Here is a 17746-nt window from a genome sequence, read left to right as displayed (position 1 = left end):
CTTAATTTTGAGGAAGTCCAATTTATCTGTTTTTATATTGTCTACCAAGCTATTCTTTCATGTTTTCTTCTAGGATCTTTGTGATTCTAGGTTTTATGTTTAGGCCCATCATCTATCTCAGATTAATTTTTTGATACAGTGAGATGAGGTTGAGGTTCATTTTATTCCATATAAATATCCACTTATTCCAGCAATATTTCAACTTTCTTTTCCTCATTGAATTGAACTGGCACCTTTGTCAAAAATCAATTGACCATACATATATATCTGTTTCTGGACTCTTTATTCTGTGTTATTAATCAGATTTTTCTTATTCTGGTACCTCACTATCTTGATTACTGTGGCGTTGTAGTAAATCTTCAAGTCAGCTGATGTTAGTCCACCAAATTTCTGCTTTTTCAATATTGTTTTTGCTATTCTAGATCCTTTGTATATTTCCATAGAAAGTTTAGAATCAGCTTGTTAGCTTCTTCAGAAAACCTGCTGGGATTTTTATAGGGATCATATCGAACCTATATATAAATTTAGGGAGAATGGATATCTTAATATCTATCCACAAGCATGGTATATCTTTTCATTGATTTCTATCTTTATATTTAAATTTCTTTTTCTCAGCAATATTTTGTCATTTTCAGCATAGAGGTGTTGCTCATCATTTGTTAAATTTATTCCTAGATTTTTTGAAGCTCTTGTAAGTGGTATTGTTTTATTAATTTTCCTTTTCAATTTCTCATTGCTAGTGTATATAAAATACAATTAATTTTTGTATCTGCAAAATACTTTCTGTCCTGCAACCTTAATTAATTCACATATTAGTTCTAGCAGCTTTTTTGTAAATTCTGTGTAATTTTCTGCATAAACAATAATGCCATATATAAATAACATAATCTTTATGCCTTTTATTTCTTTTTCTTGCTTTATTGCACTGCCTAGGATGTGGGCCTCCAGTACCATGTTGAATAGAAGTGGTTAGAATGGACATCCTTGCCTTGTTCCTAATTACGGGGCAAGGATTTATTGCTTCACATTAAGTGTGATGTTAGCTATAGGTATTCTGTAGCTCTTCATCAGGTTAGGAAATTCCCTTCTTTGTCAGGGGTTCCCAAGACTGCCCTCAGGTTTAATGATTTGCTAGAAGGACTCAGAGAACCCAGAAAATCTGTTATACTCATGGTATAGTATTACAGTGAAAAGAAACAGATTAAGATCAGCAAAGGTAAAAGGCACATAAGGCAAAGTCCAGGAGCCACCAGATGTAAGCTTCTTGTTGTCCTCCCAATGGAATAGTACGGACAGTGCTTAATTCTCCCAGCAATGAGAATGTGTGATGTGGGACAACATGTACACAGTATTTGTCAACCAGGGAAGCCCACAGGATTTCATTGGGGATCAGTCATGTATGCATGGAGCACCCAAGCCGCTGACTTTAATCAGTCTAGTCCCTCCAGAGGTCAAACTCAAACAGCTTGGTCGAAGACCCCAACATTAATCACATTGTTAGTGTAAACTGTCTGGTGTGGTCCAAGGCCCCAGGGGTACAAAAACAGTCTTTATAAGGCAGGATGTTCTAAGAGCTTGGTGGTTATCTCCCAGGAACTGGTCCAGGGCCAGTTTCTTTGTAACGTGTAGAGTTGCAACACCCAAACCTGCTGCGTCAACCCTTTCCTGCACACTCTCTAGTACTAGTTTGCTGAAACATTTTATTGTGAAGGTATCTTGAATTTTTCAAATGCTTTTTCTGCATCTAATGAGATGATCATGTGCTTTTCTTCTTTTCTGTTAATGTGTATTACACTGATTGATTTTAAGATGTTAAACCAACTCTGCATTCCTGGGATAAACCCCACTTGGTCATGATGCATTGCTGTTTTTATACATTGTTAAATTCAGTTTGCTTCTATTTTGTTAAGAATGTTTGCATTTATGTTCATGAAGGTATTTGTCTAATTTTCCTTTCTTGTCATATCTTTGTTAGATTTCCATATCAGGGTAATGCTGGCCTCATAAAATGATTTGTAATTGTTCTCTCTCCTCTCTTGTTGCCCAGGTATACTACATCCCTACCTTTTTTCTCATCTTAGGGAAAAACATTTAGCCTTTCACCATAAGGTATGATGTTAGCTGTAGACTTTTTGTAGATGTCTTTTATCAGATTATGGAAGTTCCCTTCTATATGCACTTCTCTTCACCTTGCTTGATTTGCTCCATAGCAGTATATAAAGGTATTCTTCATTCCTTACAGCTCCATAGTACTCCAGAGTTTATTAAGCCAGTTCAGGTTGATGGACATATGGTTAGTTTCCAGGATTTTGCTGTATTAAAATTGAATTACAAAATTGCTACAATGAATAGCCTTGCACCTACCTTTTCATATTATTGCTGTATCTTTGGGATAGAGTCATAGAAGTCATATTGCTGGGTTAGAAAGTAAATATAATTTTGCTAGATATTACCAGATTTCCCTCCATAGGCGTTAACACCATTTGGCATTTTTTATGCATTTCAAAATAAATTGCAAACATCAGTACACTTATCCTTAAATACTTCAGCATGTATATCATTAACTGGAGTTCAATATTTATTTACAGTTTTTCTGACTATTCTTGCATGTTTCCAAATGAATTTTATAATTGACTTGTCTGACTTCACGATGGTGGGGTGGGGGAACCTGGTGATATTTTTATTGGAATCACATTATATTTTTAAATTAGGGAGAACAAACAGCTTTGTGATATTTCTTTTTTCAATCCAAGAACATGATATATCTTTTCATTTGTTACAGTATATTTTTTTTACCTTTCAAGAACATCTGTGAGTTTTGGGCTTTTCTTGCTAAGTTTACGCTGCAATTTTTGTTGTTATTGTTAGTTTTTTAATCTTTTTTGTTTTGGCTATTGAAAATGGAGTCTTCTCTTTCGTTGTATCTTCCAACTCTAAACCAGGTACTTTTTGATGAACATCTAAGTCATTTTTTTGTTATTATAAGCAGTGCTGAATATCCTTGAAACGATATCTTTGTGCATATCTGTGATACTTAGAATAGCAGATGTATTTTTCAAAGATGGCTGCACCCAAACATATCCCATTCCACATGGTCTTATTAAAATGTGATTTTGTTACTGCTTCATTGAGCGGGAGATATGAGGTCTGTATTCCCTCTCCTTGAACCTGAGTGGACCATTGCAACTGCCTGGGCAGTGGAATATGACAGAAATGACAGTTTGTTATAAACTGAGGCTGAGGCTGTTATAAAAGGCATTCAAGCTTTTACCATAGTCTCTGAGACTGCTTTCTTTGGGGGAAGCCAGCTGCCATGCCAGGTAACACATTAGCATGGCCCCATGAGGAAGAGATGGGGCTCCTCCCAGCACCAACACACAGCTGTGTGAATGAGCTTCCTTGGAAGTGAACCCTCCAGCCCCAGTCAAGCCTTCAGATGGTGGGGCCCCATTGCCCTATAACGGTACCCTCATGAGTCAGAACCGCCCAGCCAAGCTGCTCCCAAATTCCTGACCCCAGAAACATCGATAGGTGGTAAATGATTAATATTGTTTCAAGGCACTAAATTTTAGAGTGGTCTGTTACTCAGCCATAGTAACTGGAACACTTAACATGATTGATATTATAATTACTTTTGAAATTTCTTTTGTTAATGTTGTAGAGGAGCATTTCCGAAACAGCCTTTCTTAGAACACTAGTCTGTTGTGTTTTGGGTTCCCTAAGGTCACATCCCACCCCAGCCATTTACTAACTATGTGACCTGGGCAAGTTTCCTAACTTCCCTATACCTCAGTTTCCTCCTCTGTAAAAAGGCCATTAATACTAGTAACTACTTTATAGGGATGTATGACATTAAATAAATTTATGCATATATAGTGCTTAGAAAAGTGCCCAATACCTGATAAGCCCTCAATAAATGTTAGCTGGAATTGATTATATCATCCTTATATGCATTTACATTGTTCTTTTTATTTTTAGTCTTTCTGCCTAGTAACGTGGAAATTATCTTAGATCTTTTTAGCAATCTGCCTAGAATTTTCATAGCGCTGTATGAATTCCAATACAAGGCCCGTTGTTTCATAACCGGGTTGTTTTTCCTCATATTAGCCATTTATTGACAATTATAAAGTATCCGTTCATTCAACCTATATTTATTAAACACTAAATGGCACACCCTCATCTAGAACCTAGGGCCACACAGCAACCACGACTTACAAAGTCAGGTACCCTGCTCTCAGAGCGTGCACTCCAGTGGAGTGAGACAGACAATAAAGAAATGAACGAGCAGGGTGATTCCAGACTGCAGTGACTGCTGGGGGGAAGACAGACAGGCACTGGGGCACAGGTTAGTAACAGGAGGAGGCCTCTTCTAGGTAGGAGAGTCAGAGGAGGCCTCTGTGAGCGCGTGAGGTTGCACCTGGCCCTGAGGGTGGAAGAGAATACACTGTGGGAGGAGCCCAGGGCCAGTGCCGAGCGCTGAGGCTTAGGGACCTGAGTCAAGGCCTTGCCCCCCAGTGGATATTTAAAGACTTGGGCTTTTACGGTTCAGTTCTTTTCAGATATTACTTATATATCATATTTGTTATATAACGTGCGTGTGTGTAGTCAGCAACACTTTTGCATTGGTGTAAGACAACCAGCTTCTTGGGTTTGTTGAACTTAGAGCAGTCGGCCTTCGCTGCCCACGTGTAGAGTGTGGGTTCAGGAGGTCGGGCTGTTCCGGTGTCCTTTCTTTCGGCGCGTCCTGACGGCACCCGTCCTGCTGCGTGCTACGGCTGGGGGTGTGCGGTCTGCCATGTAGTAAGTGCCCCACTAGAGCTGTGTGGGGATGGCCGCTGGGCCCAGGGCAGCGGCTCTGCTCTCCCCCAGAGGGCACAGAGCAAGCGTGAGGGCCACGTGTGACTCCTCTCTGCTTTCAGGCAGAATCCTGTTGTGTAAGTAAATGATATGACTGCTAATTTTTTATCTTTAGATCTAAGCTGGAACCAGAACCAAATACAAAGACAAGAGAATCCATGTCTTCTGAGAAAGTTTCACAGAATCCTTCAAAAGACTCTGAAGAAAGACCTGTCACTGAAGAATTTCCAGGTATGAATTAAAATCAAAATCTTGCCTTGCGCCTCTTCCTTGTGACACGTTGGCCAAAATACAAAGCAGAAAAAGAAGGAACACAGCCCCAGACATCTTGTGGTGTTAGTATTTGCATAAAGCAAAGGAAACACGGAAGTGTCAGTCTTTTTTGGTCACAGTTGGATCTTAATGCCGCCACAGGGGCGGGGTGGGAGGATCCCCCAGTCACCTGGCAGCCGCCAAGGTCCAGAGAAAGGGCCTGAGTTGCTGCGCACCAGTGGGGTGGGGACTGGAGACTTAGAACCTAGAAGAATCATGGGGATCTTTGCCTGTCAGTCTCGGGAACGGTGGGGCGCTGCCTCCCCTCCACCCACGCAGCGCACTGTCAGCACTGACCTTGCCTGGACCTGACCATCCTGCCTTGGGCGGAGCCTGTGGTGTCAGCCGCCCTTGTCAGCCAATTGAGCCACTAGGACAAAATGCAAGTCTGGGTTTATACACTTCCTGTCTTCATGTTTGCTAGCCGGCCTCCTAACACATGGTGGATGCTGGATAAATACAGTGTCTCTCTAAAGTCTGGAAACATAGGGGAATATATATATAATGCTGTCAGGGACGTCTTCAATCCATGTGTCTGGCCAGAGTGGCCACCCTGTGTAGGGGTTGCATGCTTAGTTTGCTGTACCTCAGAGGCACATGAGCTTTTGCTTTGTGTGAATCCCAGGATGCTGAGGCCCAAGAGTCTTCCTCGCCTCCTCTTCTGTACTCTCACAATGGCTGTCATTTACTGCATGCCTCCCAGGTGCTAGGCACTGTCCTGAATCTTCACAGACATCACCACCATCCTTGTAGCAGCCCTCTGGGATGGATTTTATGACCTTTTTTTTTTTTTAAGATGAGCCTTCTTAAAGGCTCTGAGTGGCTGGGAAACTTGTCCAAGTTAAAAGTTCATAAATGGTGGACCTGGCATTTACATGGGGATCTGTGCTGCCCTTGCATCTAATTTATTCCCTGCAGATTACAAGTGAGGGAATTCAGAATGCATCTGGGGCTTTGTGAGCCTGAAAGATGCCAGAGGCCTTTCTGTGGCTGAAAACAGCTTCTATGGGAAGGGCAAGGAGACTGGCGTTCAGTGACCCCCCCCCTTCATTGTGCTGGGCACCCACTGGGGGTGTCAACAAATCAAGTCTCATTGAGTCTTTTGAGGTGTTATTGTCATCATTTTATGTGTGAGGAAACAGAGCTTTGAAGAAATTATATAACCTACTAAAAGTCAAATAACAAATAAGGGCGGCACTGGGATTCCTGGTGTGGGTCACTCTTTGTCGAGCCTGAGCCCATCCTCTCTGGAGGCTGCCTTGTCCCATAGGCCAGAGGCCTCGCACACACCCTCCCATCCCCATCTCCACTTGTCCCTAATGAGGGAAAACCCCAGCATCAGTCACAAAGTGATGGGGCCCTGCTTTTCGTAAACAATACATAGGGGTATCATATCTAAATTTACTCCTGCCAGATATAGCCGCTCGACCCTTTATCCATCCATTCATTCACTCATGAACTATTGTCAGGGCTGCTGAGAGTGGGGAGAAGCCAGTCCAGAGTCTTGGGGCCCAGGTGAGGGTAAATCTCATGTGAAGAGAGTCTGCCCTTGCTGGGTCCCTCGCTCACACTGAGAATTGTTATGCCAGGCACTGCGCTAGGTGTTGGGGATACAGGAGCGAGTAGAAAATAGGCACATGTGCTTGCAGTCCAGAGGGGAACAGATGGTAATGGAATATTACACAACTGGGTACACAGTCAGTCTGCGCTATAAGAGAGAGGGTCCTGGTAATAGAGATTTGGCCCACTGGAGAGGTCGGAGTCCTTGAGGTTTCAGTAGAGACCCAAGGGCAGTGAGGAGTGAGCCATGTGGCTCTCTGTGGGAAGAGGGTCGCAGGCAAAGGAAGCAGAAGTGCCTGGTGTGCTGATGAGCAGCCGGGAGGCTGCAGAGTAAGGGAAGAGCAGAGGGACAGGAAGCGAGCAAGTACCAGGGCACCAAGGTCATGGGGCCTTCCGGGCCACGGGAGAGCTGTTTACCCTGAGTGAGGGGGGAGGCCACCAGGATGCTTGCACAGAGGACTGTCACACAGAGGACTACATTTGAGCAGGGTCCCTCTGGCTGCTCTGTTGAAATAGATTGTTTAGGGGATCAAGAAGCAAAATAGGGACAGTTAGGAGGCTGCTAAAGTCTCCTGGAAACAAGGTGATGGTGCACCACACCAAGCATGGGAGCAGGGACGTGGGGGAGAAGGGGTAGGATTCTGGATATATTTTGAAAGTTGAGCCACAGAATGTGCTCCCTGGATGTGGGGCATGAGGAGGAGATGGGGCAAGGAAGGCTGCAGTGGTTGTGGGCAGTGGGAAGAAGGTGGCTGCCCTTCACTGAGATGTGGGAGGCTGAGGAGGGGCAGGCCGGGGACTGCAGGTCAGCTCAGCGTGGAGTATGTTAATTTAGGGATGCCTGGCACAGAGGCTGAGCAGGAAGTTGGGTTTATGAGTCTAGAGGTCAGGGGACAGGTCTTTAGATCACGTCAATGCCATGAGACAGGCTGGGATCCCTGAGGAATGAGGGTCAGTAGAAAGAGGATGAGGCACTAAGCCTCCCGATCTGGTCTTCCCTGTTTTGTCTTTCTCCCTGGCACTTGTCGCTGCCCTTCTATATGTTTGACTCATTTATATCCTTTATGCTCTGTCTCCACTACTAAAACATAAGTTCCACAAGGACAGGAATTTCTGTATGTGCTTTGTTCAGTGCTGTAACACTGGCACCCAGAACAATACCTGGCACATAGGAGGTGCTCATTAAATCTTTGTTGAAAAAAATGAATGAATGAAGACTCTATTTGGAGCACTGATTGCTTTTAGTTGCTGTGGAAATATTTCCTGAAGCAAAAGGAACCTAATGCCTCTCGGTGGTAGAAAACAAATGGTCAGTGAAAGAATGCTGTTCCTCACGGTTTATATTTTTATCTTAAAGTCAGTATTGGGATGCTTTATAATCACGAAGTTATCTCCTGACTAAGCCAGCCCACCAGAATGTTGAGAGAACCCTCCAGTTTAGCTTCTGCTCAGCGTGTAGGAGCAGAATGGTGTGAAGGGTGTCTCTCTGGAGGCCGTCAAGGTCCCAGCTGCAGCATTTAGTGGCAGTTCCGAGAACCATTTCCCCCATTTTGTAAATGCATCTCAGGACTCCTCCCGCCCCATCTTGGTCCTCTCTTGCTTTTTCCCCTGCATCCTGGCCCCTGCTGCCACCTCTGGCTCCACTTCACTGTCCCCACAGCTCCACCAGGCAGCTCTTTCCTCCATGGTCATTTGGTGATGCTCATTTCTGAGTCATCTCTTCCTTGGTTATGTGGAGTCCCAAAGGGTAATAAAATCTGAATTAGTGCTTGTTAAAAATGTGCACACTTTATGTACAAATTCCTGCCTATATAACAGGCTTTTTCTACTTCATTTTGTTTGTTTTTCCCAAAAGAAAGCTATTACCATTGCTGTACCCCACCTTTATCTATTTGCTGTTCATGGAGATGGGCCATCCCTTCCTCCGAGTGTGAGGGAAGGGAAAGCGCAGTGGTTGCAGTCTGATGTCATGGAAGGGTCGTGAACCTTGGTTTCACAGTCTGGCCTCTGTCCTGCACCGTGACCTTGGACAAGTTATTTGAACTCTGAGCCTCCACTTTCCTATAGTATCATGTGGCTGTCGTTTGTTGTGAGCACTTCAGGAGCTAGTATAAAGGGCCAGGCAGTGTCTGGCATGTGCAGTAGGGCTCCACAAAGAGCACATTTTACGTTAGTTCATAGAGCAGCTATGAAGAGATCCATTGCTTGACACTAAGGATTGGGCAGGATTCTTTTTCAAATGAGTACTGGAAGTCAATTAGTAGGCTGGCCAAGATAGCAAAGGCAATTAGGAAGGCAAAGGAAATGAAAGTCTAGATTAGGAAGGAAGTTTTTTCTATTCACAAACCGCCTGGTATTGTGTACAGAAAATTTTAAGGAATCCACCAATAAAAGAAAAGTAGTAAATGAGTTCAGCAAGGTTGCAGGATACAAAACCATTATACAGAGATTTCATTTCTGTATACTTTCAATGAACAATCCAAAAATGGAATTTAAAAAGCAACAATTCCTTTATGATAGCATCAAAAAGAATAAATTCAACAAAAATGTAAAACATACTTTGAAGGCTACAGATCATTATTGAAAGAAATTAAAAATGATCCAAATAAATTGAAAAATATCCCAAGGTCATGAATCAGAAGAATTAGTGTTGTTAAGATGGCAGTACAGGGGCTTCCCTGGTGGTGCAGTGGTTGAGAATCTGCCTGCCAGTGCAGGGGACACGGGTTCAAGCCCTGGTCTGGGAAAATCCCACATGCCGCGGAGCAGCTAGGCCCGTGAGCCACAACTACTGAGCCTGCGCGTCTGGAGCCTGTGCTCCGCAACAAGAGAGGCCGCCATAGTGAGAGGCCCGCGCACCGCGATGAAGAGTGGCCCCCGCTCGCCGCAACTAGAGAAAGCCCTCGCACAGAAACGAAGACCCAACACAGCCAAAAATAAATAAATTTTTAAAAAAAAGATGGCAGTACACCCCAAAATGATCTACAGTTACAATGCCCTCCTCTTCAGAATCCCAGCTGATTCCTTTGTGAAAATTGACAAGTTGATTCTAAAATACATGAGGAAGTGCAGAGAACTCAGGATAACCAAAACAGTCTTGGAAAAGAACAAAGTAGGAGGACTCACACTTCCCAATTTCGAAACTTACTACAAAGCAACAGTAATCAAGACAGTGTGGTACTGGCACAAGGATGGACATATGGATCAATGGGACAGAATTGAGAATCCAGAATTAAAACCGTGTGGCTCTGGTCACCTGAGTTCCAACAAGGGGACCAAGATCATTCAAGGGGGCAAGAACGGTCTCTTCAACAAATGGTGCTGGGAAAATTGGATATCCACATGCAAAAGAACAAAGTTTGACTCTTAAGTCACACCATTTATAAAAGAGTAACTCAAATAGACCAAAGGCCTACACAGAGCTAAAACCCTAAAACTCTTATAAGAAAGCATACGGCTAAATCTTCCTGACCTCAGATTTGACAAAAGATGAACAAGGATATGACACCAAAACACAGGCAACAAAAGGAAAAATTAGATAAACTGGCCTTCACCAAAATTAAAAACTTTTGTGCTTTAAAGATTAAAAAAAAAAGAAAGTGAAAAAAGCCCACAGAATGGGAGAAAATATTTGAAAATCATATATCTGATAAGCGGTCTATATCTAGAACATGGAAAGAACTTTTACAAGTCAATAAGAAAATGATAACCCAATTTTAAAATGGGCAAAGGGTCTGAATAGAAATCTCTCCGAGGAAGGAATACAAATGGCCAAAAAGCACACAAAAAGATGCACAACATCATTAGTAATCAGGGAAATGCAAATCAAAAGCACAGTGAGATTCCACTTCACACCTACCAGGATGGCTAGAATGAAAAGGGCAGATGATAACAAGCGCGTTTGCAGGATGTGGAGAAATCAGAACCTTCCTGCAGGTAAAAGTTCTCCAGGCAGAGGGACCAGCCAGTGAAAAGATCAAGGAGGGAGCAATGAGCTGGCATATTTCCACATGCGTGCACACACATGTACACGCACACACTCACACTCACAGAGGGAGGCACCAGTGAGAATGGTGCAAGAAGGGGTGAGAGATGGAGGCAGAGGCCTGATCACACAGGGCCCTACAGGCCGTGGCAAAGGTTCAGCTCTGAGTCTGTGTAGTGAGGAGCCCTGGAGGTTGTGAAGCTGAGCGTGACAAGGCCTGGCTCACATTTAAAACCTCCCTGACTACCGTGTGGAGCTGGAGTGGAGTGAGAAAAAGAGGAACCAAGCGGACTTGGGAATCTATTGCAGGAGGCCACACGCCGGCGGGACGAGGTGTCACCTGAGGGAAGTGGTGGTGGAGACGGAGATGGCCGTGGAGACAAGGGCTCAAACTCCGCTCACACTTGGGAACTGAAGGTTAGCCAGTAGGTAGGACGCGAGAGGTGAGAGACAGAGAGCCACCAAGGGCAACTTCTAGGTTTGGGCTGGACCGACCAAGAGGAGGAAGGTGCGAGGATGATGAGGTTCGGCAGCGAGGCCGGGAGGAGTGGGAGGGAGCAGAATCATATTCTGGCTACACGCGTGAGGTCTGAGATGCCTATTGGATTTCCAGGTGGAAATAGTGAGTCCGTTGTTGGAGCGAGCCTAGAGCTCAGGGAAGAACTCAGGGCTGGAGGCCGTTGGGAGTCATAGGACATAGGCAGTTCAGAGCCGCGGGCCCGGATGCGTCACCTAAGGGGAATGTGTGGGGAGGGGGAAGCCTGCGCAGACCTCTGTGGTGCTGCCAGTTTTCCAGGGCCTTTGACATTTCATCTCCGTCCCCACCTCGATGCTGGCAGGTAAATCTCGTCCCCCACACCCAGCTGGTTCCTCTTAGGGGTCGCGTATCTGCCCTTTTCTCTGTGCCGTTGGAAGACAGCTTCTTCCTGTCCGTGGACATTTTGCTAAGGTTATCTACAGTTAGCAGAAGGATTTTTAAAATCTGGTCTATGTGGTGTCTTTTTGCTTATCTTTTCAGGTTTTTCATTTTGCTTTTGAAACATGAGATGTAACTTAGAAAAAATACTTTAGTGTAGGACTAGGCGGTGCAGTTCTAGGCAGAGGGTGGTTTCTTGCTTGTCATACTCCTGTTTCTTAAAAAAGGCACTAGTCTTGTTACTTTTTCATTTAGGCAGCACAATAAAGCACCTCTGTGGTCACAGCTGGCCTTCTGTGCATATCTGAGGTTTAGGTTTTTTCCTTCCATATTCTTACTCAGCCAGGATGAGATCTTTGTGGACCCATTTATAATTTGTTTCCTGACATTGGTTTCCGCTAAGATGGGTACGGTTATTTGTGAATACTTCTTGCCCTTCTTCTCCAGTCAGTCACAGGTCCTGCCCTCAGTTGACAGGATCAGATTCCAGCCCCTGAGAAAGTGAGTAGTGCCAAAAGAGAGGGCACAGGTGGGAAGGACGTAGTCCACTCAGAGGGCCAGGGAACTTCAGGAGGAGGTGGTCCGGAGAAATGAGTCTGAACCTGATAAAGGGGAAGCTTAGAATGTTCTAGGCAGAGGAAACAGCATGAGTAAATACTCAGAGGCCGAAAAGCGTGGGAGAGGTATGGAATGTAGTCAGTAAAGAAACCACTTCTGGGTCAGCAAAACTCACAGAAAGGGGAGGAAGAGTGGGCCTTAAGGTGGGAAAGGTGGATGGGGCCAGACCATACGGAGGGCCTCGAGTACTGGACCAAGGAGTCTGGACTTGAGTGTCTTGGCATCGGGGTGCATGGAGGTCTGGGCAGAGCACTCGCGTGGGGTGTGCCGTGCTTCAGGCTGATTCTTACAGCTGCAGGTCAGGGTGGCTCCAGGTGGCTGCAAAGGCTCCTAACAAACTTTCCATTCTAGCTCAGAGCTGATTCATGCTGCGTTCTGATGTGAATGATGTTTCTGTGTTTCTAAATTTGATGTTCTTATCCTTAAAACACATAAAGGTAAAAGCTTGAGATGGACACAATAATGAGATCAAGTAGGAGATAGAGGGCTCTAGGGGTGGGGGTGGGACGAGTGAAAAGTAAAGATGTTCCACCTGAAGAATGTCGTCTCAGAAAAATACCTCCTCAGCTTCTAAAGATGTTTTCAACCTTTTATAAATATCTTTTATATAAAAATTATATATTATATTTATAGGTACTATATTATATCTAAGTTATACATGTGTCTTTTATAAATATGATGACAGTTCTGGCAAAAACAGCCAATTTTTAAAAACTTACACAAGGTCGCAGGTGACATGGAGTTTTTTTGTGATGACATATCCAGAATAATAACCATACCTTGTACATAGGTCTGCCTAATCTTTCTCTAAATTGGTGCTATCATTATGTTCTTTTCCCTTATCAGTCTCAAAACAAAAACTCTGGACTTTTGCCCATTTCATGGGGCTGAGAGCAGCTATGGGAAATTTACTGAGACTGGGGAAGAAAAGAAAAAGAAGCAGTATTTGCCTTTAAGTACTTGGCAACCCACTGACAAGCCCAGAGGCACTGCTGAGACACCCGACACAAAGTCACCTATAGAAAAAAAAGACCCCATTACAGCCTCCACCCAGGGGTGATGCTCCGCCTCCCCCCTCCCCCCCCCCACCTTGCTCCCAGCCCACCCCTGGATGAGCCGCATAGGCCTCTCTATCAGGGTCCCGGGTGGGGCAGCCCCTTCTGGGAGCTGCGCTGTTGGTCTGCTCTGTCAAAGATCTGGCCCATGTTTATGTGATCCCGGTCAAAATGTTCTCTAGATTAAAAGTAAAATTACCGCCAGTCAGCAGTCCATGCCCAGGTTCCCGTCCTGGAGTACATCAAAATGCACCAAAGCATGGACTGGCACACGTACCGTTGTACTAGCAGAAAACCCAAAGTAACCAAAGGTTTATCAGTGGAGTTACAGTTACACAGAAAATTCCTTATGGTGGAATGTTATGCGGCAATTAAAAGAACAAGGTACATCTATGTGGAGTGACATTGGATAATCACCCAGATGCATTGTTAAGTTATAAAAAGCAAGTTTTAGAACATTGTGTTACCACTGATATCTTTGTGAAAAGCACACTACCTACCACACACACAGAACTATAAATTATCTCTAGGCTGCGGTGGGGGCAGAGGAGGCAGGGAATTGCATATCTATGTGTGTGTGAGTGTGCTGGATAGAGCCTGCGAGACTCCATCAAAGCACTGACAGTGGTCACTTCTGGGAGGGGAATGGGATTGGCGTGGTATGTCATTTCCTCTCTTTTATATATATATATATATTTTTTTTTTTTTTTTTTAATGAAATTACCCATACATTTTGCAGTCTTTAAGAGGGAGGGGTATAAGTGTACGAGTATGTGTTTTGAAGTCAAGTCCACTTGAAAACTGGTCCTGAAGAATGTCCATTTGGTTTGCGACCATTGCTGAGATCAGGGCAATACTGAAACTGTGCATGGGTCCCCTTTATCCATACACACACACACACACACACACACACACACACACACAGATATTTACATTGTAAAGAGTCATGCTGCAGTGCTTGAATATTAACCAACAGATAATTGAATGTGGACAAAGCTCTATGATTTCCTTCCATCTCATGTTTTTAAATATGCCTGCATCCTAAGACAACCTATTCTAAAGTGAATATTTTGCCTTCTGCCTACTTTCAATTTTTTTTTTTTTTTTTAACAGAAAAGATTCCGGCCGAAGCACAACCTGAGTTGGGAACCTGGGGAGATGGGAAAGGTGAAGATGAATTATCCCCAGAAGAAATACAAATGGTAATGCTATTCTCTGTCTAATCATGTATTTTTAACTAGTTTTAGTAAGAATATTTCATTGAGTAGGAGGTCATCCTAAATACCCTTGCCCTAATTTTTATACTGAGTTTTAAAAATTATAAATAAATATTTTAGATCAATTTTCCACTTGATTTCCAAACTCTTAGTATGCTTTTCATATGTTTTAAATTTGCAGTAGCATTAAAGAAGAAATTGCCTTGGAATAATTTTATTAATATTAGATGTCTTTTCAGCAGCAGTAAAATAGTCTTCTATTCTAAATGGGTCTTTTATAATCGCTGCTATGGTGCTTTTTTTTTTTTTTTTAATTTTATTTATTTATTTGTTTATTTTTAATTTTTGGCCGTGTTGGGTCTTCGTTTCTGTGCGAGGGCTTTCTCTAGTTGCGGCAAGCAGGGGCCACTCTTCATCGCGGTGCGCGGGCCTCTCACTATCGCAGCCTCTCTTGTTGCGGAGCACAGGCTCCAGACGCGCAGGCTCAGCAGTTGTGTCTCACGGGCCCAGTTGCTCCGCGGCATGTGGGATCTTCCCAGACCAGGGCTCAAACCCGTGTCCCCTGCATTGCAGGCGGATTCTCAACCACTGAGCCACCAGGGAAGCCCATGGTGATTTTTAATTGTTTGAATTACTGGTGCATGGTAATGTGAAGAAAGCATAAGTAATGGCTGAAGAATGAAAAGAGTAACACCTTAACTGCGAATATCACCTCCTTTTATTTACCTGTCCCCTAGTTGCCAATTGTAGTTTATTATCTCTGGGTGAGTTTCAAAAGAAAAGGGACAGATTTGGCCAGAGCCCCTGCCTGTTCGTTTACAGCCGGGTCTGTGCACAGCTATCTGGACATCGGTGTGACAGAGCCACATGGAGTACGTGTACCTGGGGTTGGGAACAGATGTGTCCTAGAGCTGCCCCGGTGGGATGCTGGCCTTGCCCAAAGAGCTGAGAAGCCGGTTCCCACATAGTCCCCCTCCAGTGGCTGTGCCTGGCAAATGACACCTTAATTTGCAGCTGTTTACGGTGGACAGAACTTTTTAGTACTTGTCTTATCTGTGATACTCTCAGTAATCACACTAAGAGGTGTTGTGGCATTACTGTCTCCTTGTAACTTTGGCAAAAAGCAGTCGGCTCTCTTGTCCACGGGCCCCTCGTTAGTAAGTGGTTGAGCCTATCTGCAGTCAGCAGTCTCCTGATGTCTCCTGAAGAAGATGAGAGGTAGAGCTTCGAGCCATGGCTGTCGAGTGAGGGAGGCCCCCATCTCCTCCCAGACCTCACACAGAGGCATCCGTGTCACCACGCTCTTCACTCTTGTCTTCCTGTCTTACAGGCTCAGATGTTATGTCCTCAGAGAGTCCTCCCCCGACCACCCGGCCTGAAGTGGCCCCAGCCACTATGTCTGTGTGCCCACATCCTGCCCTCATCCCTCCACTAGAATACAGGTGCCCCGAGGGTGGAAATCTGTCTGCTTTCACTGCTGTGTTCCCAGAGCCTAGAGCAGGGTGGGAACTGTTTGTTGAATGGATGAGTGACTTTGATGAATATAATATAAAAACTCTAGGTTGTTTTAAATGGTAAAGCAGGATCATCAGTAAGAACTACTAGAATATTCTAAATTATTATTGTTATTATTTATATTTATGAACACCTTCTATGTGGCAGGCCTTGTTTTGTTTAATCTCCTAACAGTCTAGTGAAGTAGGAATTATCTCTCTTGTATAGTTGACGAAAATGGGGCACAAAACTTCCAAAGCCCGTGCAAGGTCACAGAGCCGAGCAGCTGAGCCGTGCTCCATGCCCCGAGCCCTGGCTCCAAACCCTGAGCCTTTTTCCTGCATCACAGCTCATGTGAGTGCCCGCTGGGATCTGGTGGTCTAGGTGAGTGTAGCCTGCACAGGAGCGCTGGCAGACTGACCTGGGCGGCCTGACAGAGGCCTCACCGGCCCCAGCCAGGGGGCCAGGTCTGCTCTCCTGAGCGCTGGCTGCCGAGAGCAGAAAGCTGGCTCGGAGTCCTCTTGCTCTCGAGGCTTCCTGTTTCTTCCCCACGCCTGATCGCGGGATTGAAACACCGGTGGCCCCTCACGGTGGGCTAATGACTGAGTGAGCCAACCCAAGAGGCTGCCAGGCGTACAGAAGGCACTCATAACTGAGTTCCCTCGGCCTTTCCCCTTCAGAGCGGCAGGTGTGCACAGAGGCAGGACAGCGTGGCCTGCACAGGGTCGGGGGGGCCTGGGCAGTGCTCACGTGTGTGGGGAGGGGCTGTGGTGTGTGTGCTGCCCGCACGGCAGGATCAAAGGGCCACGCAGGGTGGCAGCTGCCGCTGCATGGAGTCTTCATACAGATTTTATCCTCAGGACTGTTTCACACACATTCATTCACCCAGACGAGCAGTTTCCCCTTTAAGATCATCACCTTAGAAGCGTGACACTGATTGCAGTGATGACACCATTAGCCATGACTTTTCCTGGGACTTGCTATGGGGGTGCTCCCTCAGAGCCTGTGGGACTTTCTTTGGAACAAGAAGCAGAGCTATCTGTGCCCTTGATAGATAAAAATAATTCTGAGCTAAGGAAGTAACTCAGACACCTTAAAGTGGCCTGCTAGGCCCCTGCCTTCCTTCCACACCTCTGACTTGGAGTACGTGCTCAGTGCCCCCCAGACCAGCAGGCACGTGACCCGGAGGCCTCGCAGTGTAGACTGCGGCACGACTCCAGGCAGCAGCCGTGGCTGCCCAGTCAAGTAGAGAGAGGCTGAAGACGACGGCCAGGGAGTGGAAGTGAGAGCAGAGATGAGATAGATGCTACGGGAAGCGGACTGGACCTGGTGATCCACTGGGGGGCAGCAGGGCGTGTGAGAGAGCGAGGCAGGAGAAAGAGCCTGGAGCTTTGTGACCTGGGGAAGCAGGATGCCGGCAGTCAGGAAATGACCTGGTCACCGACAGGTGTGAGTCCGCGGGAGGTGTCTGGTAGGCTTGGGTTTTGGGCTGGAGACGTGACTGTGGGATACACCCGAGGGCTGGTGTTTGAAACAGTGCATACAGGGGAGAGAAAGGCACAGCACATCACCCGGGGATGCAGTGCCAGAGGGCAGGCCCAGGCGGAGAAGCCAACAGGCTAAAGGACAATTTGATCATGCTCCCTGATAGCCAAAAGATGGTCAGAGTTTCTTCAAAGCTCATAGTTTTTCTTCAGTTTATACAAAATAACTCTAGTATTGAAAATGATGT

General features: G+C 45.2%; 1 protein-coding gene across 3 annotated transcripts in view; it reads left to right on the top strand.

The window, feature by feature from the left end:
- STX18 (syntaxin 18) overlaps positions 1-17746 on the top strand; it is a 120898-nt gene that overhangs the window by 91408 nt on the left and 11744 nt on the right. For all 3 annotated transcript variants that reach the window (XM_059923338.1, XM_059923339.1, XM_059923340.1), the window contains 2 exons: positions 4973-5088; positions 14417-14505. In XM_059923338.1, the coding sequence (XP_059779321.1) occupies positions 4973-5088; positions 14417-14505 (205 nt within the window). The remainder of the gene's footprint in view (positions 1-4972; positions 5089-14416; positions 14506-17746) is intronic.

Source organism: Balaenoptera ricei, chromosome 5 (genome assembly GCF_028023285.1).
Source record: "Balaenoptera ricei isolate mBalRic1 chromosome 5, mBalRic1.hap2, whole genome shotgun sequence".
Lineage (NCBI taxonomy): Eukaryota > Metazoa > Chordata > Mammalia > Artiodactyla > Balaenopteridae > Balaenoptera > Balaenoptera ricei.
This window is presented reverse-complemented; position numbering and strand designations above follow the sequence as displayed.